Source organism: Mustela nigripes, chromosome 7 (genome assembly GCF_022355385.1).
Source record: "Mustela nigripes isolate SB6536 chromosome 7, MUSNIG.SB6536, whole genome shotgun sequence".
In the NCBI taxonomy this organism is placed as follows: Eukaryota; Metazoa; Chordata; class Mammalia; order Carnivora; family Mustelidae; genus Mustela; species Mustela nigripes.
Genome location: NC_081563.1, coordinates 76294054 through 76321686, shown reverse-complemented (window position 1 = coordinate 76321686; position 27633 = coordinate 76294054). Strand labels below are relative to the sequence as shown.

The window sequence follows — 27633 nt, the reverse complement described above, 5'->3', positions numbered from 1 at the left end:
CAAATCAATAAGAAAAAGACCAACAATGTTAATGGACAGGGGAACTGAATACATTTCACAGAGAAGGAAGCTGAGGTATCTTTTGTGAAAAGCATATGAAGTGATGATCAACCTCACTTATAACAAAATAATCACAACATAAAAATGATAAGATACTGTTTTTCACCTATCATTTTGATAAAAGTCAAAAAGTTTAATAGTACACTGTGTTGGTCAGGTTGTGGGAGACTGGAATTCTTTGGCATGCTGTTGGTGAAAATGTATTATCTCTTTGGAGAGCATCTTGTTAAAAACAATCATAATTGTTTGCAAATACCTTGATCTGTCTATTCAGCTTCTAGGAATTTCTCCCCTGAGTACTCATTTATATGCAAAAAACTGATGTATATGTACATTCTTTATTGTTTTTAGCTAAATATCTTAAATAATCTGAATTCTTTCAAAAGGGGATTGGTACCTCCGTGGCATGGAACAGTCTACAATCTTTGAAAGAGAGGCAGATCTGTTTTTAATGGCATGATGTCAAAAATGTGTAAGTGAGAAAAAGTAATGCCTAGAACTTAGTATATAGTAAACTACTCTTTGGGTAAAAATAAGCAAGTGGGTAGCTATAGAAAGATGCTTGTAAATGAACAGAATGTGTCTGGAAGGCCATACTGAGAAGTAGTAATAGTAGTGGCCTCCGGTAACAGAAGGTGAACAGAGGGCAGTGAGAACTCCATTCTCACAGCATGCCCTTTTGTACGGACTTGTTTTTATACCATGTGCACATGTTACCTATTTTTTAAAGCTTATTTTAAAAAAAAATAACTAGGTGCAGGTATGAAATTGGGCCAAACATGAGGTATGTGTATAAACCAGGAGTTACGGTAGGGTAGGAGTTGAAGCAAGCAAGTGACTAGAGAGGAAGCAAGTCAGCAGGACAGAAATGAGGCGGGTCAGCAAGAGAGAGACCTGGACACATGGCAATTTTGTGTTTTCTTTTAAGTCAAAAGTATCTGATTTCCTTTTCATACGAGAGCATATGCCCGGCCTCAATATGGCCAGTTCAGGATAGAATAGGAATAAACTTAAGGGAAATGGTAATAAGACTGTTCAAATGCAGGGAATGAAGAGGATGGGCTTAGGGGTCAAGTAAATGGAATGTCACCAGCCAGAACATTTGTGCCATTCCCTCATCTTAGGCAGGAAGCAGAGAAGTCAGGGAGCGAACACCTGATGGGGCGTCTGCCGTGGCCCATAAGCGAGGTGCGCATTCCACTTGCCACATCGGAAGTCACCGTGACTCACCATGCCATAATTAGGGTTTCCATTGTCCCAATCAGGAATAGGACTCAGGTCACAGAAATAAGTGGCAAAGTCAAGATTCAAATCCAAAATGTCCCTTCTCTTTTTACTGCTTGTCCTCTTTTACTACGTGCACATCAGGGAGGGTGGGGCCCCTTGTGCACATCAGGGAGGGTGGGGCCCCTTTCAGTCAGTCCGTGTGACCCGAGGCTCAAAGCCAGGGGGACCTTCAGCACCGTTTTCCAAAGAAAGTCTTCATTCTTCCTTTTTTTATCCAGAACCCTAAATCCAAGCCCACTTACTTTTTCCAGCATGTGGTTCAAAGAGTAAAGTGAACTCCATTTATTGAAAAAAGAAAAACTTGCGCTTATTGGGAAAGGAATGTCTGTCGCTAGGCTTGTTAGCACTCCCGTGTGTTTGGTTTTTCCACCGGTTTTTTCAGTCTGTAGGTATGGTTTGTCCTACGCCAGTGCAATTCTCCTCTAGAATGCTCAGTGAGTGACACTTGTAACCCAAGATCACCTCCACCCCGCCAGATCTGTCCACTAAAGAGGAAAAATAATAGAACCTTAACTCCCCCCACCAATCTCCTCGTTTTCAAATAACTGGGATAGGATACCGGGTTTTGTTTGTTTTCAGTTTGTTTTATTTGGAACCAGAGCATAGAGTTTTATCTGTTTTTGTGCATGTGTATCCCCAACCTCCACCTTGTGCTCTAGGATTTCATTTCCTCATTTGACTTACTGACGTGTTTCTACTATTGGCGATTATCTGTCTTTTTTAGCATTGGCCATAACTCCCTAAGCCTCATGAGACACCTTTTTCTCATCTGTGACCCAGACCTCAGGGAGAGAAAAATACCAGCTTATCTCCTGTTCTTTACCTTTCTAGGCAAAATCCGTGTTTGGTGACCAGAGCTGTATATATTGACATTCTCTTCCTGTTGCCTCGCTGCCTTGACAAGCCCAAAGGCACCCAGCCAGGTATGATTCATAGTTATATCATATTTTGGAATGATTATGGATCTCTGAACTATAGGTGGGGCTTTGAGTGGGTCTGCCACACACTCCCCCAAGCTTCTGCTTTTATAAAACTAACCACACATCAGAATTCAGCATGGTGTCATACAATTCCTTCATGCACGCTTTTCAAGGAAACTTATCCTTGTTAAGTTGGAAGTTTGCCATTTATTTTCTGTTTCGTCGTTCAGGAGGGAGTTTGGACTCTGAGTACTCAAATACCCTCTGTGTTTCAGAGACCTTGGCTTTTTTCCTCTTCCATTCATTTTCTTTAAAATTCAAAGAAAGCAGAGAGTCCATTCTGCTTTATTCCGCAGAGCCAACTGAACTGGGCTCATTTGATCCTGGAGTCTGGATACCAAAGACTCAGTCCCAAATCTGCCCTCACTGCCTTAAGCTCTGTCTTGAGATTCGTTCCTTGGTCATACACGTTTCCGGTATTGGCCGCCAAATCCATATATAATTGTTCTATTTTAATGATGATTCACAGAGTATTTTTATTATTAACATATAATGTATTATTTGTTTCAGGGGTACAGGTCTGTGATTCATCAGTCTTAAACAATTCACAGCACTCACCATAGCACATGCCCTCCCCAATGTCCATCACCCAGCTACCTAATCCCTACCCCCCCAACACCCAGCAACCCTCAGTTTGTTTCCTGAGATTAAGAGTCTCTTATGGTTTGTCTCTCTCCTGATCCCATCTTGTTTCATTTTTTCCCTCCTTTCCCCCTACAAACCCCCGCCCTGCCTCTCAAATTCCTGATATCAGAAAGATCATATGATAATTGTCCTTCTCTGATTGACTTATTTCCTCAGCATAATACCCTCTAGTTCCATCCACATCACTGCAAATGGCAAGATTTCAGTTTTTGATGGCTGTGTAGTATTCCATTTTGTGTATATACACACACACACACACACACACCCCACACACACACACACCCCCCACACACACATATATATACACCACATCTTTATCCATTCATCTGTTGATGGACATTTAGGTTCTTTCCATAGTTTGACTATTGTGGACATTGCTGCTTTAAACATTCGGGTGCATGTGGCCCCTTCGGATCACTGTATTTGTATCTTTAGGGTAAATACCCAGTAGTACAATTGCTGGGTCATACAGTAGCTCTATTTTCAACTTTTTGAGGAACCTCTATACTGTTTTCCAGAATGGCTGCACCAGCTTGCATTCCCACCAACAGTGTAGGAAGGTTCCACTTTTTCCCCATCCTCGCCAACATCTGTCATTTCCTGACTTGTTAATTTTAGCCATTCTGAATGGTATAGGGTAGTATCTCACTTTGGTCTTGATTTGTATTTCCCTGATGCCAAGTGATGTGGAGCACTTTTTCATGTGACTGGCAACCATCTGGATGTCTTCTTTGCAGAAATGTCTGTTATGTCTTCTGCCCATTTCTTGATTGGATTATTTGTTCTTTGGGTGTTGAGTTTGATAAGTTCTTTATAGATTTTAGATACTAACCCTCTATCTGATACATCATTTGCAAATATCTTCTCCCATTCTGTCAGTTGTCTTTGGTTTTATTGACTGTTTTTCTTGCTGTGCAAAAGCTTTTGATCTTGATGAAGTCCCAATAGTTCATTTTTGCCCTTGCTTCCCTTGCCTTTGGTGACATTTCTAGGAAGATGTTGCTGCAGCTGAGGTTGAAGAAGTTGCTGCCTGTGTTCTCCTCAAGGATTTTGATGGATTCCTATCTCATATTTAGGTCTTTCAGCCATTTTGAGTCTATTTTTGTGTGTGGTGTAAGGAAATGGTCCAGTTCATTCTTCTGCATGTGGCTATCCAATTTTCCCGACACCATTTGTTGAAGAAGACTGTCTTTTTTCCATTGGATATTCTTTCCTGCTTGTCAAATATTAGTTGACCATAGAGCTGAGGGTCCATTTCTGGGCTCTCTGTACTATTCCATTGACCTATGTGTCTGTTTTGGGACCAGTACCATACGGTCTTGATGATGACAGCTTTGTGATAGAGCTTGAAGTCTGGAATTGTGATGCTGCCAACTTTGGTTTTCTTTTTCAACACTCCTCTGGCTATTCAGGGTGTTTTCTGGTTCCATATAAATTTTAGGATTATTCCTTCCATTTCTTTGAAAAAAATTGATGGTATTTTGATGGGGATTGCACTGAATGTGTAGATTGCTTTAGGTAGCATAGACATTTTCACAATATTTGTTCTTCCAATCCATGAGCATGGAACATTTTTCCATTTCTTTGTGTCTTCCTCGTTTCTTTCATGAGTACTTCATAGTTTTCTGAGTACAGATTCTTTGCCTCTTTGGTTAGGTTTATTCCTAGGTATCTTATGGTTTTGGGTACAACTATAAATGGGATCAACTCCTTAATTTCTCTTTCTTCCTTCTTGCTGTTGGTGTATAGAAATGCAACTGATTTCACAGAGTGATTTTCTTCAAATGGAAAAGGGCAACTTCAAATTTAAAAAAAAATTTTTTTTTAATGTGTTTATATAAGAGGCTGCAGGAAGTGCTATACATGAGCTCCAGGCCACAGACTGAAACTGATTTTCAGCAACACAAACTGGAATGCAGGGTAATGAGGCTGCAACTGGTTAAAATCAGGCTCTTCTAATTGATTAGGCCTGTCGAAAGGAGGCTACAATTACAAAGTCACATTCTGAGTACAAGCAGGCCAGGCCTTTCCCCTGTTACATTTAGTCTGTCAATGATTTGTTGTCTTCAGTAAATATATTCAGGCTGTCAGAGTCCAGCTCTGTCCATATGGAACCCTGTTCCCAAATTCAAACCAATTTAAAGTGCTTTGAGGGGGAGGTGCGAAACCACCTCACCCGGATTGATGACTATTAGCCCACAGAGCCCCTGTGGCCACGCAGAGGTAAGAAGAACACACCTAGACTTTCATCAGCTCCCCAGCCTTGCAGAGGGCGGCCATTGTATCCATTTGGTAGAATAAGTTCATATAGTTTTGTAGCTGTCAAACGGTCCTAGTTTATGCCTCATCCCAGCCTAATTACTAATAGTGTTCCCCTTTACCCTTGGAAGTGTCCAGGTTTGCTCCCCCATTATAGATCACCCCCACTGTAAGGGACTTCAGGGTTGCGCCACTGTATTTTACACTTGAACTAACTGGGGTATGGAGATTATAAATCAGGTGTTACTGGGTGGTGGCTCAGTGGGTTAAAGCCTCTGCCTTCGGCTCATGTCATGATTCCAGGGTCCTGGGATCGAGCCCCGCATCGGGCTCTCTGCTCAGCAGGGAGCCTGCTTCCTCATCTCTCTCTGCCTGCCTCTCTGCCGACTTGTGCTGTCAAATAAATAAATAAAATCTTTAAAAAAAATTTTTTTTTAAATCAGGTTTACCAGGGAGGTTAGTTCAGGTTTCCTCTATTTTTGTATTTCAATTCCAAATTCTCTATAGCTTGACAGTACTTCTCTGCTTAGTAGCTAAAGGACTTTGGCCTGGAAAGAGTTGCTCACGACTCATGAGTCCCGGCTTTGGGATCCTCTCAGAGTTGTGTGGTTGACCGTAATCATCAATTTATTTGAACCAAGTTTTCCTTAATGTACTAGTACCTTTATTCCTTGTCCAGAGGGGTTAACCCTTGAGTGTTGTGGGCAAAAGGCATGTTTGGTGGATTCTCTGTTCTCCAGCCACCTGCCCTTTACTGATGCTTGGGCTCCTTCATGAAGACGTTGGCCTTTTTGAACCATCCTTTCTTCCAAAGTCTTGTGTTACAGAAGACTTTGTACCCCAGTTAAAAGTGGATACAGCTGTCATTTATTTTGCTCAGCTGTGTTGTACTTGCATCAATGCATCATTCCTCTTACAGAGTCTTTTTTTTTTTTTTAAGATTTTATTTATATATTTGACAGAGAGAGAGATCACAAGTAGGCAGAGAGGCAGGCAGAGAGAGAGAGGGAAGCAGGCTGCCCGCCAAACAGAGAGCCCGATGTGGGGCTCGATCCCAGGACCCTGAGATCATGACCTGAGCTGAAGGCAGAGGCTTAACCCACTGAGCCACCCAGGTGCCCCTCTTACAGAGTCTTTACTCTGCCGAGGAGGATGGGACAGAGTGGGTGCTCTTGCCTGTATTCTAGTATGACAGCCATCACTTGAAATACTTTATCGCACCCTGCCCAGTGTGGCAGTCACTAGCCACGTGTGGCTCCCAGGCTCTTGGGATGTGGCCGATCCAAATGGGAATGTTTTGGAAGGATAAAATACACACCCAATTTCAAAGAGTTAGTATGAAAACAATTTCTCACTCACTTTTTATGTTGATTACATGTTGGAATGATTATTTTTGATATATCACATTAAATGAAATATATTATTAAAATGAACTTCACCTATTTCTTTGTATTTTTTTAAAATGTGGCTGCTGGAAAATAAAAAATTATATATGTGGCTCATATTCTCTTCCTATCAGACAAGTAAGGATGTTATCCCGTCCTTCAGGATTTGCCCATATAAACCACATATATGTGTGTCTATCTGTATGAATGTTATACAATCATATAATGCATCCACACAAACCATGGTAACAAAATGTCCATCTCCATTATTAGCTCACAAAACTCAGAGTAGGGAGTGTATCATTCAGGCTCAAAGCCATAACCCTCATTTTGAATCCCAGATCTGCCGTTTAGCTCTGTGACCTCAGGCAATTCATTGAACCTTTCAGAGACAGTTTTTCTCAATTGTAATTGGGAGTGATGACAGGATCTGTATCTTAGAGTGGTTGTTGACGAATTTGTGTAAATTCCTACATAAGGGACGTGCTTTGCATCGCACAGAGTAAGTGCTCAGTAAATATTAGGTACTATTAATATTATTATTACCCTCATTATCATTAGCTAGAAACCAGGCATCTAGTCCAGTCCCCTGCAGCCCCACACATTCATAATTCTCTTCAAACATCTTCAAGAAAGAAGAAATGTCTGCTTTCCTAGGAAAATACTGAAAGATGGCATAGCTGTCATGGAATGTCAGGAAATCCATTTGATTAAGGATTCTCCTGCCTCTCTGACTGATTCCAAAAAAGGATCATTTTTGTTGTTCGTCTATTTTTTCATTCATCAGAAATGACATGCCAACATCAGACACATTGAGCACCTATAGCTGGAGACACACATACATGGGTTTTGGGCTTATAAGTAGGGGAGTAAGGGATTACAGGTGCCGTAAAGGAAATGTTTATGGGATACATTGAAGGTCATTTCTACTTGGGAAGACAGGACGGCTTCATAGAGGAGAAGGTGGTTGAGCAGAGTTTTGAGGCTGAGTAGAGATTCAGCACATAGGCAAGGTGAAGGTGGGCATCATAGAGAGAGGGAGAAGCATGGCCAGAGGCACAGAGGCACAAGTCAGCACAGCCTTCAGAGAGCAAGGGCAGTGACCAGTGTCGGGTTCAAGACCAGGCAGGTGTGACAGTCACAGAAGCAGGAACTCAATCATGAAGGACCTCCTAGGCCAATTCAAGGAGCGTGTACTTGACCTCGTAGACAAAGCAGGTTATTAAAGGATATAAGACAGAGAGTCAGGGGCGCCTGGGTGGCTCAGTGGGTTAAGCCGCTGCCTTCGGCTCAGGTCATGATCTCAGGGTCCTGGGATCGAGTCCCGCATCGGGCTCTCTGCTCAGCGGGGAGCCTGCTTCCTCCTCTCTCTCTCTGCCTGCCTCTCTGCCTGCTTGTGATTTCTCTCTGTCATATAAATAAATAAAATCTTTAAAAAAAAAAAAAAAAAAAAGACAGAGAGTCACACCATGTGGTTTTTAAGACAAGGTGACATTTCCTTCTATGCCCTCACCCTTGTAGAATTCTTAGAACCTTAGGAACTAAGTTCCCATGGTCGCCAAAAAAGAATGTAACAGAAAATCCATTTATGGAATGTCAGGGGGATTTGTCCAGACATTGTGATTGTCAGCCCTGGGGGTCTGGCAGGTGGGAGTGGGGAGTAGAGAACCAGACTGAAGATAAAGGCAGCAGAATGCTAAAAATAGCTGTCTTCGAATGGTGCCATCATGGGGGTGTCCTCCTCTTACTTCCATTTTACAGATCTTAAACACCATAATTCTGTTTTATTCATATGGGAGTACGTATGTATACTTCAACAGTAAATGGATCTAACTATGAATCTCGAAGGTGATTCATTATTCTAAAAGAAGTAGTATCCATTTCAGGGAAACATTTTTGGTTGAAGGAGGATTGGTCCATCTCCTCTCAAACACTGTTCTGTTTGTGACCTTGGAAGGCTGTTTCCCCGTCTAAACTGTCTCAGAACCACGTTGAGGGGCTAGGGAAATAAATAAGGAGAAAAACAGTGGAGTGGAAAGGCAGGGAAGATGATTAGAAAAGCTTAAGATAATGATGTGTTTTGTGTGATTCAGACTTTTATCTTAGTGCTTCCTCATCCTTTGAGGTTTCCTGAGCCATTAACTAGGTTTTACAAATTCCAGATCTGGGGGTTTTGTTTTGAGTTCCAAAGTGATTTAAACCCGCAGGACTCTCTGTCCCCTGTATTTTTTTTCCTCTTCTGAATCCAGCTGTCATCGTTCGTATACATCAGTTTCCTGCTGGAAAGAAAATTATAGTCTCTGAGTGGAGTTGGGGGATGAGGAAGAGGAGACCTAACAGCACGAGCACTCTAGGGCTGCCTTGCAGGCCTGGGCAGGGACCTGGAGACACAGAGCTTTCCCTCTCATTGGAGGCCCGCCTACCCTTTGTCGCTCTCAGCTTGGACACGTTCCATCCGACTCCACAGCGTACAAGTGATCTCAAAAGGCTTTTTCCCTGCCCCTGAAATGTATATAGGGTGCCCAGCATACTCTCCTTCTCAAGAAACATGTTCAATACCCTCTTCCTTGTAGGGGTCATAGTAATTATGACCGACAGTTAACTGAGCACTGTTAAAATAAGTCCATGGCAAGCATTGTGCCAAGCATTTTGCATGCATCAGTAAGGGAGGTTCTTATGGTCCCGCATGTCAGATGGGAGGAAACCCAAGGCAAGGAGACAACTGACCAAGTGTCACATGCATAATAGGAGAGCAGAGGCTGAGCTCTCTGGGCACGTACCCCATGGCCCCAGAGCACAATCAAGGCCAGAATCCGGAAAACCACTACCTCAGGGAGGGTGCCCTAGAACCCTCTTGGTTGTTCCAACTTCCCATTGCTCTTCCTCTCCTATAGAACCCCCAGCCCTCAGAGAAGGATCCCCTTCAGAGGAGCCTTCCAGACCACATGCTTTCATGGGGCACTTTCTTGCCTGCATTTCTGTCTCCTGTGCCCCAGAGTGTGGAACAGCATGAGCATGGACCTGGGACAGAAGCAGTTACTAGAAAGAGAGCGCCTGACTGCTCCCAGGCAGCCGCCTGCCCTTTCTCTCTTTGCAGGTGGACCCACGGCCATGGCACAAAATACTTCCCGGTACTAAGCTGCTGGCGGCTGCATTTTGTGGTTTCTTCATTAGCTGGAATTTATAGTTCAGATCTCATCATTCTGCCAAGTGCAATAAACATTCTGTTTTACTAGAATGTAGCTATTATTGTTATTATTTTTCTTCTCAGTGCCTTAAACGTGAGTGACCAACTTGAGAGCGTGAAGTCAGAATCCCTAAACAGTTGGAATGCCAAGTCAATGTGCTCTGTAGATCAGTCTCAGATTAGAAGACAGGCTCTCATTTATTACACTCGTATTTATATAATGGAAGTTAGGTAATGGAAACACTCCCAAAGGCCAGCTCCGATGTTGATGATGGTTAAATGGTAAAACCTGGGACAAGTATCCAACAATGCCTTGTGTTTGTACTGCCTTGAACATGAATAATATATGTGTGACATGAATAAATATAAGGTCAATGATTTTTATGACATACTAACTTCCTTTACCTAAGTTCCTGGGAAATACAGTTAGTTACAGAGAATGAAAACATTGGCAACTTACAAACACCTGCTTTGATTATTTGGTCTAATTAGGTTAAATTTAACCAATCCCATCTGAACAAATTGAAAACAATTCTTATCTGTTCCCTTGGTCATGTACTTTTATCGGTGTTGGATGCAGATGTGTTTAATATGACATGGTAGATGCTGTTCTCTCAGCTCTGGGTGGAAGATAAAAGGGAATTGAGAACATATTTTTAGAGTCTTCTGGGGACTTTTTATTTCTGGGCCCGCAGCTATGAAATTTCAAGGAAAAAAAAACAGGCTTTGTTGTCAATAAATTAGTTGCCTTTCTCCAAAACACTGAGACTGTCATCTGAATGGTTGCTTTTGCCAAAAGTGTCTTTCCCAGGGAACAGTGAGCGCCCAAAATAAGCAGATGATTCTAGCTGCCTTTCGGAAGTTAGAATAATACAGGATGTGTTATTAGATTGCTAGGTTCATGTGGTGTTTACAAGCCTGCTGCTGAGGACATAGGCCTACAGTTCTTAGAATTGTAGAAGTTAGAGACCATGTAATCAGTAGGTAGAATGGAAATGATAGCAAGGTCACACAGCTGGTAAGTGAAGTAGTCAAGCTTCCTTGGCTCCTGGTCCATTGCTTATTTCCATGACCAAAATTAAGAGCCTCTAGCAATATAAGTTGGGCCAAGTGTCTGGATCTATAAAGGAACCATGTCATGAAACTGGCTTACCCACACTTCCACCCCAGGAGTAAAATACTATTCAGTATTTCATGATCCCAATACTGGGATCTCAGAACATCTGTGATTTCGGTTTTTCTCTGTGTTTTGTCTTGCCCCACTCTAGCAGTCCTCAACACAGATAATCTGAAACTAGTTACCCGTGTCAATTAAATTAGTTAAGCAAGTTGTTTTTGAAAGCTTATTCTAGACATCTCAAATAAATGGAATCCTACAATGTGTGGCCTTCCATGTCTGGCTTCTTTCACTTAATGTTTTCAAGGTTCATCCTTGTATCATGAATCAATGTTCTTTTTTATGGCAGAATAGTAGTCCATTGGATCAATATACCACCTTTTATTTATTCATCAGTTGATGGACATTTGTGTTGTTTCTACTTTGGGGCTGTTATGAATAATACCATCATAAGGATTCATGGACAAGTGTTTGTGGCGATGTAGGTTTTGAGTTCTTGGGTATTGACCTAGGAGTAGAATTGCTGGGTATATGCCAAACCTAGGTTGAACTTTTTGAGGAAGTGGCAGACTATTTCCAAATAGACTGCATCATTTGGCATTCCTACCAGCAATGTATGAGGATTCCAATTTCTCCACATCCTAGACAGCATTTGTTAATTGCCCATCTTTATTTTTTATTGCCATCCTGTTGGGCATGAAGCAGTATTGCATTGTGCTTTTTGACTTGTGTTTCCCTTATGGCTAGTGATGTCAAACATCTGTTCTACTGCTAACTGGCCCTTTGTTTATATATCATCTTTAGGGAAATGTCTGTTCAGATCCTTTGCCCATTTTTAACTTGGGTTATATATTTTTTTCATTCGTGAGTTATAAGAGTTCTTTAAATATTCTGGAATTAATACCTTATCAGATATATAATATACAACTATTTTCTCCCATTCTGTGGGTTGTCTTCTCACCTTCTTGATAATGTCTTTTGATGTATAGGAGTTTTTAGTTTTGCTTACATCCAGTTTATCTTTCTCTTTTGTTGCTTATGCTTTTGACATCAAATCTAAGAAACCATTGCCTAATACAAGGTCACAAAGATTTGTACACATGTTTTTTGTAGTTTTATCTCTTAACATTTAGGTTTCTGATCCAGTTTTTTTTTTTTTTAAACTGAGACTATAAATAGGCCCTAATTTTTAAAGGATTATTTATTTATTTATTTGACAGAGAGAGAGAGAGAGAGAGATCACAAGTAGGCAGAGAGGCAGGCAGGGAGAGGGAGAAGCAGGCTCCCTGCTGAGCACAGAGCCTGATGCGGGGCTCGATCCCAGGACCCTGAGATCTTGACCTTAGCTGAAGGCAGCGGCTTAACCCACTGAGCCACCCAGGTGCCCCTCTGATCAGTTTTTAAAGATTTATTTATTTATTTATTTGAGAGGGAGAAGGTGTGGTGGGGAGGGGCAGAGGAAGAGAGAGAGTCTCAAGCAGACTCCGAGCTGAGCACAGAGCCTGACACAGGGCTTGATCTCACAACCTGAGCCAAAATCTAGTGTCGGACACTCAACTGACTGTGGCACCCCAATTTCTGATTCATTTTGAGTGAATTTTTGTATTTGGTGTGAGGTATAGATCCAACCTCATCCTTTTGCATGTGCCTAATGCATTTGTCCCAGCACTATTTGTTGGAAATAATTATGCTTTCCTTGTTGAACAGTCTGAGTATCCTGGTCAAATAATCAACTGACCATAAATATATGGATTTATTTGACCTCTATGACTGTCCTTATGCCAGAACCATACTATCTTGATTATCATAGCTTTCTAGTAGCTTTTGAAATTAGATCGTAAACCCTCCAACTCTGTTGTTCTATTTCAAGATGATTTTGGCTAGGTTGCTTATATTGTCATACAAATCTTAAGAACAGTTTGTCAACTACTGCAAAGAGGAAAGAAAAGCCAGCTAGGATCATGATAGGTATTGTATTAAATCTGTAGGTCAGTTTAAGGAACATTGTCATTATAACAATATTATGTTTTCAGGAATTCAGATGAGAACACAGGATGTCCTTCCATTTATTTAGATCTGTTTTCTAGTTTTCAGTGTACACAGCATGAACATCTTTCGGTAAACAATTTATTCCTATTTTATTCTTTCTGATGCTGGTGTAAATGAAATTATTTTCTTAATTTGGTGGTTTGGGTGGTTTGTTGCTACTATATAGAAGTACAATTGATATTTGTATATTAATCTTCTATCCTGCAACCTTACTGAAGTCATTTATTAGGGGTTTTTTGTGGGCTCCTGGGGATTTTCTATATATGAGATCATGTCATATGCAACATAGTTTGTACTTCTTCCTTTCCAATCTGGCTGCTTTTTATTTATTTTTCCAATTGCCTAATTACCCTGGCTAGAACCTCCTGTACAGTGTTAAATAAAAATGGCAAGAGCAGACATTCTTGTCTTTTTCTTGATCTTCTGGAGAGTAGTTTCCATCTTTCACCATCCAGTATATCGTCAGCTGTGTGGGTTTTTCATAGATACTCTTTATCAGGTTGTAGAAGTTTCCTTATTTCTAGTTTGTTGAGTGTTTTTACTGTGAAAGGGTGTTAGATTTTGTCGTCTTCTTTTTCTGTATCTATTATGATGATCATGTGGGGGGGGTTGCCTTTATTCACATGATATGACCCATTACTTTTTATTGCTCTGTAGTATTCCATTATATACATGGTTTGTTTTTATTAACTCATCAGTTGAAATACATTTGGGCTTTTCTACTTTTTAGAGATTGTGACTGTGTGGCTCTGAGCATTCTTACTGAAGTGTTTGTGTGGTCATGTTTTTATACCTCTTAAGTAAAGCCTAAAAAAGTGATCACTGGGTCATACGATAAGGATTACAAGGAATTCCTAAACTTGTTTTCCAAAGGGGCTTACCACTTTGCATCCCCACCAGTGCTGTAATAAGAGATCTAGTTGTGCTATATCCTCACCTAGACTTGGTGCTGTCCCTCTAGTAGCTATTCTATTGAGTGTAGCGGAATCTCATTGTGATTTTTTTTTAAAGATTTTATTTATTTATTTGATAGAGAGAGATCACAAGTAGATGGAGAGGCAGGCAGAGAGAGAGAGAGAGGGAAGCAGGCTCCCTGCGGAGCAGAGAGCCCGATGCGGGACTCGATCCCAGGACCCTGAGATCATGACCTGAGCCGAAGGCAGTGGCTTAACCCACTGAGCCACCCAAGTGCCCCTCATTGTGATTTTAATTTGCATTTCCCGAGTGACTAGTTATATTGAGCATCTTTTCAATTACCATATTTGCTGTACGTATATATTTTGGGTAAAGTGTTTATTCAGATCTCTTGCACATTTCCTTTTAAAATTGAGGTGTTGGGAGGCACCTGGGGTGTTCAGTCAGTTAAACATCTGCCTTCGGCTCCGGTCATGATCCCAGGGTCCTGGGATTGAGCCCTGCATTGGTCTCCCTGGCCAGCAGGAAGCCTGCTTCTCCCTCTCCCTCTGTCCCTCCCCACCACTCATGTGCTCTCTCTGTCTCTCTTTCTCAAATAAATAAATTAAAATCTTTTTTAAAAAGAGAAAGTGAGTTGTTTATCTTATTGTTGAGTCTTATTATTGAAAGTGCTTTATTCTGTGTATAGTCCTTTATTATTATTATTTTTTTAATGTGAGGTGGGGTTTTTTTTAAGATTTTATTTTATTATTTATTTGACAGACAGAGATCACAAGTAGGCAGAGAGGCAGGCAGGGTGGGGAGGAAGCAGGCTCCCTGCTGAGCAGAGAGCCCAATGCGGGCCTGCATCCCAGGACCTTGGGATCATGACCCGAGCAGAAGGCAGAGGCTTTAACCCACTGAGCCACCTGGCACCCCTGGGTATAGTCCTTTATGCAAAGAAATACTTTGCAGATATTTTCTACCTTTTGTTTATCTTTTCATTTTCTTAACAATGTCTTCTGAAGAACAAACATTTTTAATTTTGATGAAGTCCAATTTATCAATTTTTTCTTTATTTTATGCTTCTTGTGCTTTAATAAAGAAATTCTTCCCTATCCCAAGATCACAAAGATGTCTTCTTCTACAATTTTATAATTAAGGTTTTACATTTATATCTTTGACATTAGGCTAATTTTCATGTATCTCACAAGGTTGAAGTTCTCTTTTTCATTTCTTCCATACAAACAACCAATTATTCCAGCCCTAGTATTTCTTCAAATATTTTTTCCAGCCCTTTCCCTTTTTCTTCTCTTTCTGGGATTTCACTCTATGTATATTAGGTGACTAGAAGTTGTCCCACACATCACTGACGTTCTGGGTTTTTTTTTTTTCTATCTGTGTGTCTTTTTTTTTTTAGAATGCAGCTGCTTTCCTCAGACAAGGTAGCAGGCGGCATTTTATTTTATTTTTTAAGATTTATTTATTTGACAGACAAAGATCGCACGTAGGCAGAGGGGCAGGCAGAGAGAGAGGAGAAAGAAGGCTCCCTGCTGAGCAGAGAGTCTGATGCAGGGCTGGATTGATCCCAGGACCCTGGGATCATGACCTGAGCCGAAGGCAGAGGCTTAACCCACTGAGCCACCCAGGCACCCCTGTGTGTCATTTTTTGGTAGCTTCTAATCTATGTCTCTAAATTCACTAATCTTTTGCAGTGTCTAATCTGCTGCTAATTTCATCTAGTGTATTTTTTTAAAGCCAGGTGTTATCTTATTCATCTCTGTAAATTTGATTTGTGTCCCTCTAATATCTTTCATATTTCTCTTCATCATGTTCCATTTTCCTCTAGATTCTTGACCAAACATAGCATGTTTATAGCAGCTGTTATTATATCCTTGTCTCTGCTTCCATTATTCTTGTTATTTTGGGGTCTTTTTATTAATTTTTCTCCTACTTATGAGTCCTAATTTCCCTCCTTTTTGGATGCTGATAATTTTTTTATTAGGTGCCAGACAATAATAATTTTATGTTGTTGAGCATTGGATTTCTTTTATTCCTTTAAAATGTTGGACTTGGGGAGCACCTGACTGGCTCAGTCAATAGAAAATCACTTCCAGGGGTGCCTGGGTGGCTCAGTCGGTTAAGCTCTTGCCTTTGGCAGGCCATGATCTGGGGGTCCTGGGATTGAGTCTACCCCCCTCCCTCCCCGCTTGTGTTCTCTTTCTCTGTCTCAAAAAACAAATAAAAAAAAATTTTTTTTTAATTAAAACTTGGAAAGTCACGTTTCTAAGATAGGAAAAATCCAACTTTGGAAGGAAAGCAGCTAGCAGGGGTTAAAATTGATAGCAAAAACAAGGAAGTGAGTGGTCCTCTCATCCAGAGCAAGAGACAGAGCTCCTGCTGGTCCCACGGACAGGTACCCTCACTTCCGGGCTGACCTCCAGGGCTCCTCTGGCACAAGGTACTTAACTCCTCCCTCCATGCCAGGGCTGCATTCCACCTGAAATAGCATTCCCCAGGTTCTGTTGGGTTGGCCAACTACATACTGCACCTCGCAGCATCATTCCTACAGGTGTTAGTGTGAGTCCAGTAGTGCCGGAAAGCTCCGCAGCCTTTCAGTCAGTCTCTGCCGCAACTGTAACCTGTAGTGCCGCAGGGGACTGAGACGGGTGCTCCTCGCTTCTCTCTTATCACAGGGGTAAGCCCCAGGTATTTAAAGGAGTGCTCCCAGCCAGCTCTGACCTCTCACGTTGGTTTCACAGCTGAATCTCATCGCCTAAGGGTAGCCCCCCTTAGGGCTTCTGGGGGGAAAGGCAAATCTAAACGGGTATCTACAGTGTGGTGCTACGGAAATTCCTGATTTCCCAATCTCATCCTGAATAGCCTGTCACTGACAGAAAACCAGAAGCACTATTTGCTCAGAAGTAATTTTATGTTTGTGTCTTCGTGTTGTCATGTGTTTATCCTCAAGTATTTCTTGACGTCCCCCCTGTGTTGGACAGAGACCGGGATGGGACGGTGGGTGGAGTCCAGAAGTAAAAGCTGGCCCCACCCGGTGCCTGGTGAGCTCATTTTTAGCCGGCCCAAATCCTTTCAGGGCTCCCACCCAGAGCAGACTCCCAAGCCCAGGGACTATGTTATTTCTTGGGGTGACAAGATGGTTTTCAGAGGGTCTTCTCAGAAGCTCATCCTCCTTCATCAGCAGCAGATAAGGAATTCTGTGCTTGAAAAATACACGCCTTTGAGAATATGCTGGGGGCAAGGGAAAGAAGGAATATTTTCCAAGGGAAGTGTATGGGGCCACACCTTGTGTCCGCAGGGCACGAAGGGGTGCAGAGCCCTGGAAACAGAAGGAGGCAAGAAATAAGCAGCCAACACCAGTTCAGCATGCTTCTCAAGGCAGTTAGTTTCCAGATCCTTCCACCAGGTCATCCTACATGTTTGTTGTTGGAGGGGCACCTGGGGTCAGGATTACAGTGTATTGGGAGGGACAGAGGATTAAATAGAAGAATGGAATTTCCCTTCGATAAGGAGAAGCCAACATTTATTAAATCAGTTGATTTGTTGTTGTTGTTGTTGAAGTTCCTATGGTTTCCTTTTCTCCCCAAGTATATTTTTTTCTACTGACAAATTGCATAACAGGACATTAATATTCACAGAGCGAACAAATTATCATCCGTGATTATTTTTAGAACCAGTTTATCAACTGTTTGAGGTAAGAACTTTTGTTGGATCTGATTACAGATCTCTCTGACTGGAGCTACACTTCTTTGAAACAGAAAAAACTGGCTACTTAGCTCTGCATTAAAAGTGAGATCTGCTTTATATTTTCTCATCCCCTACTCTTTTAAGGAGGGTTGAGATTCTGGGAGAAAGGGAGGGGATCCAGGAAACTTCAGAACAATTACATCTGCAAATTTTTCTTGACCTACTGGTGTCAGACAATTCAGAGCCTTTTGAATATGTGAAAGAGAAATGCAGCCATTTGTTCATTCATTCATTCATTCATTCATTCAGTTGAGGCAGAGGGAGCATGTGCAAGGTCAGGCAGGATGGAGAAGCTTAGGCTGACTCTAAGTGGCAAGTGAGCATGCTCAATATCATGGCCATTTACACAGCATCCTAGCAAGTGACTTAGTCCATAGCAGGGGAACTATCCTTTTCTGTTTGGCTGGACTTTTCAGTCCTGGGAAGGATCCTTCCCCCTCTTTGTGGGTACCCACTGCTACTTAGAAGTTGAACAACTTCATGGTGATGCCTGGGACTTTGGCTTCCCCTGTAGCCACCTCTGTGGAGCCAAGAAAATGCTGTCTTTGGGCCTGCACACTTACTCCCTCTTGTCCAGTTCAGCACAAAATCAGGCTCTCTGGATTCATGACTTAATAGCGAAGGCCAGGAGCTTTTGGATGAACACTAGATGAAGGGGTTGACTTTATGATTAGGGGCTGTGATGTATAGAGACGAACACCACTAACCCCTAGAGTCACACACATGCCACACAGCAAAGCGTTTACACTGCCAGGAGCACAGAGGCACTCAGGTGGGCTCAGGAGGGTCTTAAAATTCGATTCCTGTTAGCGGCCTCAGCATCACCTTGGAGTCTGTTAGAAATGTGATCTGGGGGGCCCTGCCCCAGACCCACTGAATTTGGACCTCTGCAAGAGAGCACACTCAAGTCTGAGCCGCTCTGGTCTGAGATAGCAGCACAACTGCCCTTCTATAAATATGCTCGGTGATGACGGTGCCGGGTGAAACTGCCCTCTCTTTTAATTGTTATTTTCCTATCTCTCTCATGCTGAGTACCTCAAGTTAAATTCACCTAAATTAAACGCTCTTTTTTTAATAATTTTTTTAAATTTTTTTTATTGGACAGATAGGAATCACAAGTAGACAGAGAAGCAGGCGGAGAAATGGGGAAGCAGACTCCCTGCTGAGCAGACAGCCCGATGCGAGGCTCGATCCCAGGACCCTGAGACCATGACCTGAGCCGAAGGCAGAGGCTTAACCCACTGAGCCACCCAGGCGCCCCTAAATTAAACGCTCTTAACAACGAAACTCCACTGTATCCATAGTTGTGTGGCAATGATCTCATCCTACTTTTCCCCCCACCCCAGGATGTCCTTATTAAGGCTAGGTAGATTAACATGCATCTTTTAAGATTATGTTTGTTTGCTTGCTTTTTTTAAAAAGAAGAAATTTTAACCCATCTATATGACAAGCTCAGAAAATCAACGATGAATGACCCACAGGCCTGCCCTTTGGGGCTGTGCTCCTCCTCTGGGGAGAAGACGGACTTCCCTAAGTAATAAAACAGGATTTGTGACATAGGACGCTGTCCCTGCTCCAAACATGTGCGGCTTTTAAATCCTTTTTCAGCAGCTGGGTTGATGTTCACACTGTACATTGGTTGGTTAGGGAGTGGCGGCTTTGAAAAATCAGTTAGTTTAGCAATCACCGTTCAGGTTGCAGACATTAACACTGCAATCTGCAGCTCGCCAGAAAACCAAGAACTGCTAAAATAGTACATTCAAGATTATGGGAGGGAACCGTGTGAATGGGCCAGTGTGGTCCTTCACACAGACACTCTGCTCACTGCCCCGAGGGACCAAGAGGAGTCCCTGCGGTTCTTCTGTAGAAGACCTCTGTTCGGGGTAGTCGTGCTGTCCAACCAGAGCACACTCAGGAAACTGTTACCAGCTTCCCCAAAACTGCAGTTCCCTTATGCCAGTCCCTGGTGACGCTTTCACAGTCAAACTATTACCCAATGGTACTATGGCAGACTTCTTAAAGCCAGATGTCTTTAAAGAATTACGCTTTTAGGATAACACTATGGATTTACTACCTTTTTTGGTGTAAAGATAGCCTTTCTTTCATGAAAATGATAATAGATGGTGGGTTTTTAACATACTTCCTTGACAAGGTAAAAAGTTGGCAACGTGTCACATTCTGTCTCAGTGCTTTTGACATTTTCGTGGTCCTTGGATTCCAAACTATTTCTCCATTGAATGAGGACTTAACATAGTAGGAGGTATAGTCCTTCCAAGTGAACTCAGCCATTAAGCCATTCCTTTGAAGGCTGGAAACACACTCTAAAGAAACAAAAAGTTAATTTAAAAAATGAAATCAAATTAATGTTTTAAATCATTCATACTTACTTGGGTGACTAAAATGACCACACGGATGAGAAGAAATTCCAATCAATAAGTTTGAAAAAATCATCTAATTCCTGAAAAATAAGATGAGGCCATTAAAGGAGGGACTTGATTCTTTCATTGGAACACTTGGCTTTCCAAGAAAGATGGGAAAGAAGAAACCCAAAGCAATGGAAACTGAAATTGCAAACAGAAATGTTATCTTCCAGAGAAAAGAGGTTCTAAACCTCAGACTAGGGAGCCCCATAGAAGACCTGATTTCAGTTTTTTTGCATGCCATAGACAAGTTACTGAGGGAAATGGAAATAAACACCCCATGTTGATCTGGACTTGGAAATACATTTGGTAGGGCAAGACCCAAAACAGTGCTTGGCCAGGAAGAAGTCCGGATAGTGAAAACCATTTGGTGAACTCTGTCTACCGGCTGCTGGTGAAGCAATGGCTGTCAAGCCCAGGAGAATCACACTAGAATCACCCGGTCCTTTAAAACCAGGCTCACCCCAAACTTGCTGTCCAGTGTCCCTTGCCATAGTTGCTTTTCTGAAGCTCTAGTCACTGCAGCTGCTCGTGTGAAAGTGTTGGTTACCTCTGACTGCAGCCTCCTGTTCTGGCTCAAGAGCCCCTTGCTATAGGCTCAGGAGGAAAGGTGCTCTGTGGTCCCTGCGTCCATGGGAACGGAGCCTGGTCAGTTTCACTGCCACATCCTAAACCGAGAACAGAGCCTGCGCCTAGGGAGTTAGCCTTGAGGCCTGACTGCCTGCCAGGTGCCTTTATTCTAGGGCTTATTCATTCTTTTCAATTCTTCTTGGTTTTTTCCTCCTCTGACCTTTTTATTTGTAAGAGAAAAGGGATGTAGGGGAGTTTTCTAGTTCTTCACGATAATGAACCACGGGGCTGGAATCAGCTGTGCTCTACTTGGGATTGCAAACCCCTAGCTCCAGAAACCCTACAAGCGCCTTTGAAGGTCATGTCTTAGGAGCCTGGTTCTCAGCTGAGGTACAGAGCAGAATTAGCTGTTGGCTTCTTAAGACTACAGGTGTCTGTGCCCACCTCAAGCCAACGGACTCCGAGTATGCAAGCATGGGATTCAGGTGTGTGTGGTTTTAAGAAGCTCTGATTACCAAACATCCTTGGCCCAGCAGCGGCAGCAGCACCTGGGAGCTTAGTAGAAATGCAAACTCAGCCTCTCCTCCCCAGGCCTGCTGAATCAGACACGTGGAGGGTGAGGCCTGGGCAGTGGTCTGTGGGTTAGCAAGGCCTCCAGGTGAGCCTGAGGCTCACTCCAGTTTCAGAGCCTCTGCTTTAGGTCATCTCTTTGGGTCTAAGCAGCAGTTAGGAGAAAGTGTCTAAATGCGTGTCATTTGATTATTTCTTAGCTTGTAGCTCTGACAGCTCTGACCTCACAGCTCCTCTGCTAATTCACACTAATCAGCAAACTTTTCCGCTGGTCAATTTTTGACTCTCTCTTTTTTTCTTAAGATGTAATTTATTTATTAGAGAGTGAGAGCACAAGCTGGGGGGGGAGCAGAGGGAGAGAGGGAGAAGAGGGTTTGATCCCAGGACTTCGGGATCATGACCTGAGCCAAAGGCAGACACTGAACCAACTGGGCCACCAAGCGCCCTACTCTTTCTTTGTCTCTTAAATTTCCCTGGAGCATTTGCTGATTCCTCCCCCGGTCAGGCACCACTGGGCAGTCTGCAGGACCCATCTTAAATTTTTTCCCTCCTGAAAGCTTTTATTTTGTTTTTTCCCATAGAAAAAATAAGTGCCCATCACATTCATTTCGGTCCTTCTTATGGCTCATGTATTCTCTTTACCTCCCATCCCCTGCACCCTTGGGCAGATAACTTAACCTCTCTGTTCTCTTGTCTGTAAAATGGAAATACTACTAGTACCTACTTCTTCAAATGAGGTTAACACTTGTTGAGGTGCTTAGAATAGTACTCAAGTGTCAATTCTAGAAGTAATCGGGGCACCTGGGTGGCTCAGTGGGTTAAGGCCTCTGCCTTCAGCTTGGGTCATGATCCTGGGTCATGATCCCGGGTCCTGGGATCGAGCCCCGCATTGGGCTCTCTGCTCCATGGGGAGCCTGCTTCCTCTTCTCTCTCTGCCTTGCCTTTCTGCCTACTTGTGATCTCTGTCTGTCAAATAGATAAATAAAATCTTAAATAAATAAATAAAATCTTAAAAAATTCTAGAAGTAATCGTTCCTAGCACTGAATAATGGGTATACAACATTCTGTAGTGCACAGCACATAAACCTAGCTTTTCTCACTAACAATTTTAGGGCCCTAAGCATTTTGCACTTTTGTAGCTGTCTTTATCCTCCCAAAAAGGTTTGTTTTAAAGCTTTTTGATAGCAAGTAATTTTTTTTTCTCAACTCTGAATCTCCTTCTCCCAAAGTACCTAACGTATGCTCAGTAAATGCTTATGACATTGTGCTGAGCTCCACTGGCAATGTAGGCTAAGAAGTCCCAAAGGAGCCCTTCCCAAGCCTGTCCCCCATCTTTCTTTGGGCCAATACCTTCAGTCCCTGGGTTCTTGATGATGTCATCCTTCCTCAAGGCCCTAGAGGAAGAAGATGGGTCTGGGTGCCTGGCTCTTGAGTTCAGTAAATAATGCCCTCTGCCTGGAATATTTTTAGATAACAGGTTCCTCTGAAAATCATCCAGAATGGCCTAGACAGTTCTTCCTGTTTGTCATAACATTCTGAAGAACAGATCTCTGAGCCATGTTTCTGACTCCTTGCCAAACAAATGAAATTCCTACTTAAGGCAGTGTTATCTTGAGGCAGCAATGGATAGGAAGAGTAGGAAGTGGTACGTGGAGACCACATGGTGTCATTACTAAATTGTACTGGGACAGGTGACGCAGAGGTTGAGGACCCCAACTATCTGGGGCTTCCTTGCTTCTTTGTAAAAATAGCTGCCCTCCTACTTGAACTTAGACTTCCGCAGACTCTGAGTTAAGAGCAGAAGTGCGTCTGCAGCCACAGTCGGCAGATGGTGGATGGGGTCCTCCAGGGTGCCCAGTCGTACTGGAGCATGAGCCCCCACCTTGCCTCTTAGGGCAAACTTCTTTTGTAACAATTTGATGTGTAACATGAATATTCTATGTTTTTGATTCCTGGACTATTGCAAGCCTATGAGATTTTGCAATTTCAAGTAAGTTTTTTTTATTACCATTATCTTTTACATTTCTGTTATGTTTATGATAGTTTTCTAGAAGGCAGTAGTGTTCACCGAGTTATGAGATATGTAAATTTCAGCAAGGCCTCTGATGAGGTCTATCATGATGTTTTTGTAGATGAAATTCCATGCACAGACGGTCAATTTAGGAGGATTTGTAACTGGTAATGAATTGGTGAGAGTTTGGAATAGGCAGGGGATGGGGCTTCTTCTAACTGCTTCTGCTGCTTCTAACATTCAGCGACGCCTTCTGCCCTCCACACTGGCCCAGTGCACAGTTTCAGTAAGTACTTGATTACAGGCATTTACGACATGCTTGTCACATTGAGGTTTACACAACTTCTGTTGGATGATGAATATGTTGGTTGTATGGTTGTATGGGTTCTGGGAGGTGCTCAAGACTCCTTCCCTGGTTAGTTACCCAGTACTGCCCATTTTACTCCCTCACTGGCTTCTCAAATCCATCTTCTTCTCCCTATCCCTTCCTTCCTTCATCATTTCTCTCCTAGACTACTGCCTGACCTTGTTGCTTGAAGTAACCCCCCAGTAGCATTCCCTTGCCTCCAGAAGAACGTCTAGGCCCCTACGCATGACCTAGGAGGTTCTGAATGCCCTGGCCACAATGCTTCTCTAGCTTCATCTCCTGCTGTTCCCCACCTTGAACTCCATGCTATAGTCCTGTCAGATTGCCTGTCACTCCCCACATAGTCCATTCTGGTTCATGCCTTTGGACCTTTGCTCTGCCTTTGGTGGCTCCAACACATTGTCCCCTCCTTTCCCCTTAAAGACTCAGATTATTGTTTACCACACTGTATTGGAATTACCTGCTCATTTCTCACTCTCAGACTAGACTAGAAACTCCTTAAGGACAGCGTTCTCATTTTGTTTAGCTCCCAGGACATAGTAAGCAGGAAATGTGTTGTTTTGATCCCAAGTGAGAATATGAAAAGATCTTGGCAATCTAAAAGGGAAACCATAAAACTTAACAGGGAGATAAAATTTAACAGCGGTTTTACTTGGGTTTAAAACAAGCAAACAAAGAAAACAAGTCCCGATCTAAGGACTGAGTACAAGGTGGGAGGAAGATGACTCACCACGCTCAGTAGACCATGTAAAAAAAGAAAGACTGTGGTTTCAGTTGACTTTAAGCTCCATGAGTCAACAGTGTGATGCAACTCCAGTCACCCAGTGTCAGAACAGGGAAAGTCATCATCCTGTGGTCATACCACGCGGGAGAGTCATGTTCCACTCTATGGCACCGGACCCTAAGAGGGGGGAAGGATATCCAAAGGAGGGCAGCTAGAATATCGAGAGAAGACAAACCCCACCATATGGGGAATTGTTGGAGGAAGTAGGGGTGTTTCATCTGGAGAAGATGGGGGCTATCATGCCTAGGCTCACTGAGAACCTCCAAATGCAGAATTAGGCCAATGAGTAGATTGTCTCAAAAGAGGGTGGTGACACTTAGATCGCCTAACAATGGAATAGGCAATCTGTCTTGTGAGCTCCAAGTCACTGTAAGGGCAGAACAGGAACCTTCAAGGAAGGGTGCTGTAGAGGGATCAGAGCCCCTAAAGGAAGTTTGGACTAGATGTCCTTTTATCCTGCTCAACTCTGAGGCTAAGTGATTCAGGAGGTCCCTGAGTTCATACCTATGAAGTGCTGGGGACGGGTGCCAGGAGCACTTTTCCTGATAGCAAAGCCTTTTGTCCCTCCAGGGGAAACATTATGAATTACTGAATAGAAATTGCTTCTGGGCAAATGTAGTAAGTGACTAGCCCATTTAGGTTCAGACTTCTGGTTCATGCCTTCAGCTTCTGAAGCTGTGTGGACTGGTCACTTACCGCATCATTCCTGTGAAATCTGCTCAGGAAAGGCATCTGGTGGTCCCCATCCGCGTATCCAGCGCCTTGCATTCTTCACTGCCCTTTTGTGGGACTTTGAAGTGATCACCTCTTTCCCTTACTTGTTTGCTTTTTCAGCTGTGGAGCATCTTGGCTTCTGGGAGGACGTCAGGAGGATCATCTCACAATCTGAGCTGATAACAGGATTCCCCTATTCCTTCACGGCACCGGGCCTGCCCCAGTACCTGCAGAGCCTCACCAAATTGGCCATCGCCACAGTGTGGGCGGTGGCAGCCCAGGCTGGAGAGCAGGCAGAGGCCATTCCCATCTCCTTCTCTCAGCTGCTGGAGTCCTCTTTCCCTGAAGTGCGCCTGCTGACATTGGATGCCCTGCTAGAAAGGTTCTCGACAGCAGGCTCTGGATTAGGAGAGAAGGGACTGCCACCCTTGCTGTGCAATGTGGGAGGGACATTCTTGACATTGGCTATGAAGGAAAAGCACCCAGAATGCTTCTGCAAGGTAAAGTCTCTGGTGTGCGGACCCTTCCCTTCCACTCCCCACACTCTTTGGCAAGCTGACAGTAGCAAGATCACGTAGGCGGGATTGGGTTGGGCTTCCCCAGGAGCAGTAGTAAGGAGATGCCACATCCAGTGGGCAAGGACTCTCTTCATACAGTGCTTTTCATGGCTTTGTGCATGGAAGGGCACTAAAAACGGTCATGACAATGGTAACAATGATGGCAGTAAGCCAAGATAAAGACTGAGAGTAAGCCACTCAGCACTTCAAGAAACGCAGCACTGAAAATTGGCTGTAGAACATGGCAGAGGGTAGTCTTTGTCAACATGGGTGTGTGGGGACAGGTGGCCACCTGGAAAGCATCATCAAAAGGAAAAGGCACTGGCCGAGGAATCAGGGCACCCAAACTTTGATCCCAGGTCAATAAGTTCCCTTGGGTTTGTCACTGCTCCACCCTGTCTTGGTTCCCAAAAATATTAAGGGAGAAATAAGAAGTCAATGAAGCTTTCTGAAAGCTACACCCCTTTCTTGGTACAAGTGATGATTATTTGGCTTCTGGAGACTTTTTTCTGAGTATTTTTTTTTTTCCCATGGATCTGACACGCACAGATACTGAAAATTCTCCATTGCGTAGACCCCAGTGAGTGGCTTCCCCAGACCGAGCACTGTATCCACCTCACCCCAAAGGAGTTCCTGATCTGGACAATGGATATTGCTTCCAATGAAAGGTTTGCCCCCTTTGCTCCCTCTGCAGCCTTCGCCAACATGTGGTCCTTCCCAGCAGTCAGTTAAATAGTGGACTGAGGCATAGTCCTTACCTAAGGGCTTAGGTCCTGTGTTTCCTTCTAAATCTCAGCCTAGGAGCATGTTCTTAGCTCAAGCTATAGAATGAGGTCAGAGTTTTCACATTAATAACCAAGAGGTAATTACTTCTGGAAGCATCTGTATGGCCTTGACATGAGCATTTCCACCATTCACAATGGCATGGATTACAGACTATCAACAAGAACCCATCCGTATGCAAAGTACACTTGGTTTTATTTTCTGTGTGTTTTTGGCTTACTTTTCCTAGGTCTGAAATTCAAAGTGTAGCTCTGAGACTTGCCTCCAGAGTGATCGCCCACCAGCTGCAGACATGTGAGGAGGTAAGGGTGGCCTGTGGGCCAAGATCTGGGGTCTTTGTGTTCTTGTTTACCAGGAAGGCGTCAGTGAAAGTGAACTGTCTCAGCAAGCAGAATCAGTAGGGCTGGATGTGTCCCCTCTGCAAAAGTGTTATTCCTGTGGATGTTTCACTTTGGGTATAACTTCTGTAGAATTTTCTGAGCACCACCATCAGCATTTCTTTTCTCTTGTTCTGGGCACGCTTGATTTGGGTCCATGAGGGTAACACAACCTCTTCTCCTATAATACACACACACACACACACACACACACCCAAACCCTTTGTTTTTTCCTATTTTTCTAGCTAGACTCTTTTTCAAAAAAAAGTGAGTGAGCAAGTCACTAGGATTGCATCTTGGGCAACGAAGTATGAAATACATCCCTAAGGCTTCAGTGTTCCCCCTGGAACATGGCCCAGCTGGCTTTGTATGGAGACCCGGATGTACCCCTTCATCTCATGTGTCCTTTGGGGGAGAGGTGGAACCAAAGTAACCGAGACAGCTTCTGGGAAGATGCCTTAGGAAAAATACAAGTGCACTTGGGGCATATGAGAAAGCTGCCCCCAGCAGAGAATTATTAGAAGTAGAAGGCAATCGGTACTACAGTAAAGTTACCAGACGCTCCTGGTTATACGTGCCATCGCTGTGATGGTGACAGCGTGACATCCCGGGTTCCAATTCCTTATGGTGAAGCAGCACTATCAGAGGTGTGGGAGACCGGGAGAGGAACAGAGATGGAGGGACAGTGTCACAAGCAAGGAGGAGCATTAGACAGTGACGTTAAATGCCCCACTGTGGAGGAGACCAGAGAAATCCAGAGGAGGAAGGGAGTGTGGAGCTGCTAAGGAGAAGACTTCACAGAGGAGGTCGTCGTATTCAGAGAGTGGCGGCTGGGCAGAGGGGACAGAG

At 43.3% G+C, this 27633-nt stretch overlaps 1 protein-coding gene across 3 annotated transcripts in view; it reads left to right on the top strand.

The window, feature by feature from the left end:
* THADA (THADA armadillo repeat containing) overlaps positions 1-27633 on the top strand; it is a 324408-nt gene that overhangs the window by 240830 nt on the left and 55945 nt on the right. For 2 of the 3 annotated variants that reach the window (XM_059406207.1, XM_059406206.1), the window contains exons 31-34: positions 2179-2270; positions 25188-25567; positions 26174-26292; positions 26637-26709. In XM_059406207.1, coding sequence (XP_059262190.1) covers positions 2179-2270; positions 25188-25567; positions 26174-26292; positions 26637-26709 — 664 coding nt within the window. The remainder of the gene's footprint in view (positions 1-2178; positions 2271-25187; positions 25568-26173; positions 26293-26636; positions 26710-27633) is intronic. The other variant, XR_009405400.1, reaches the window with a different exon arrangement.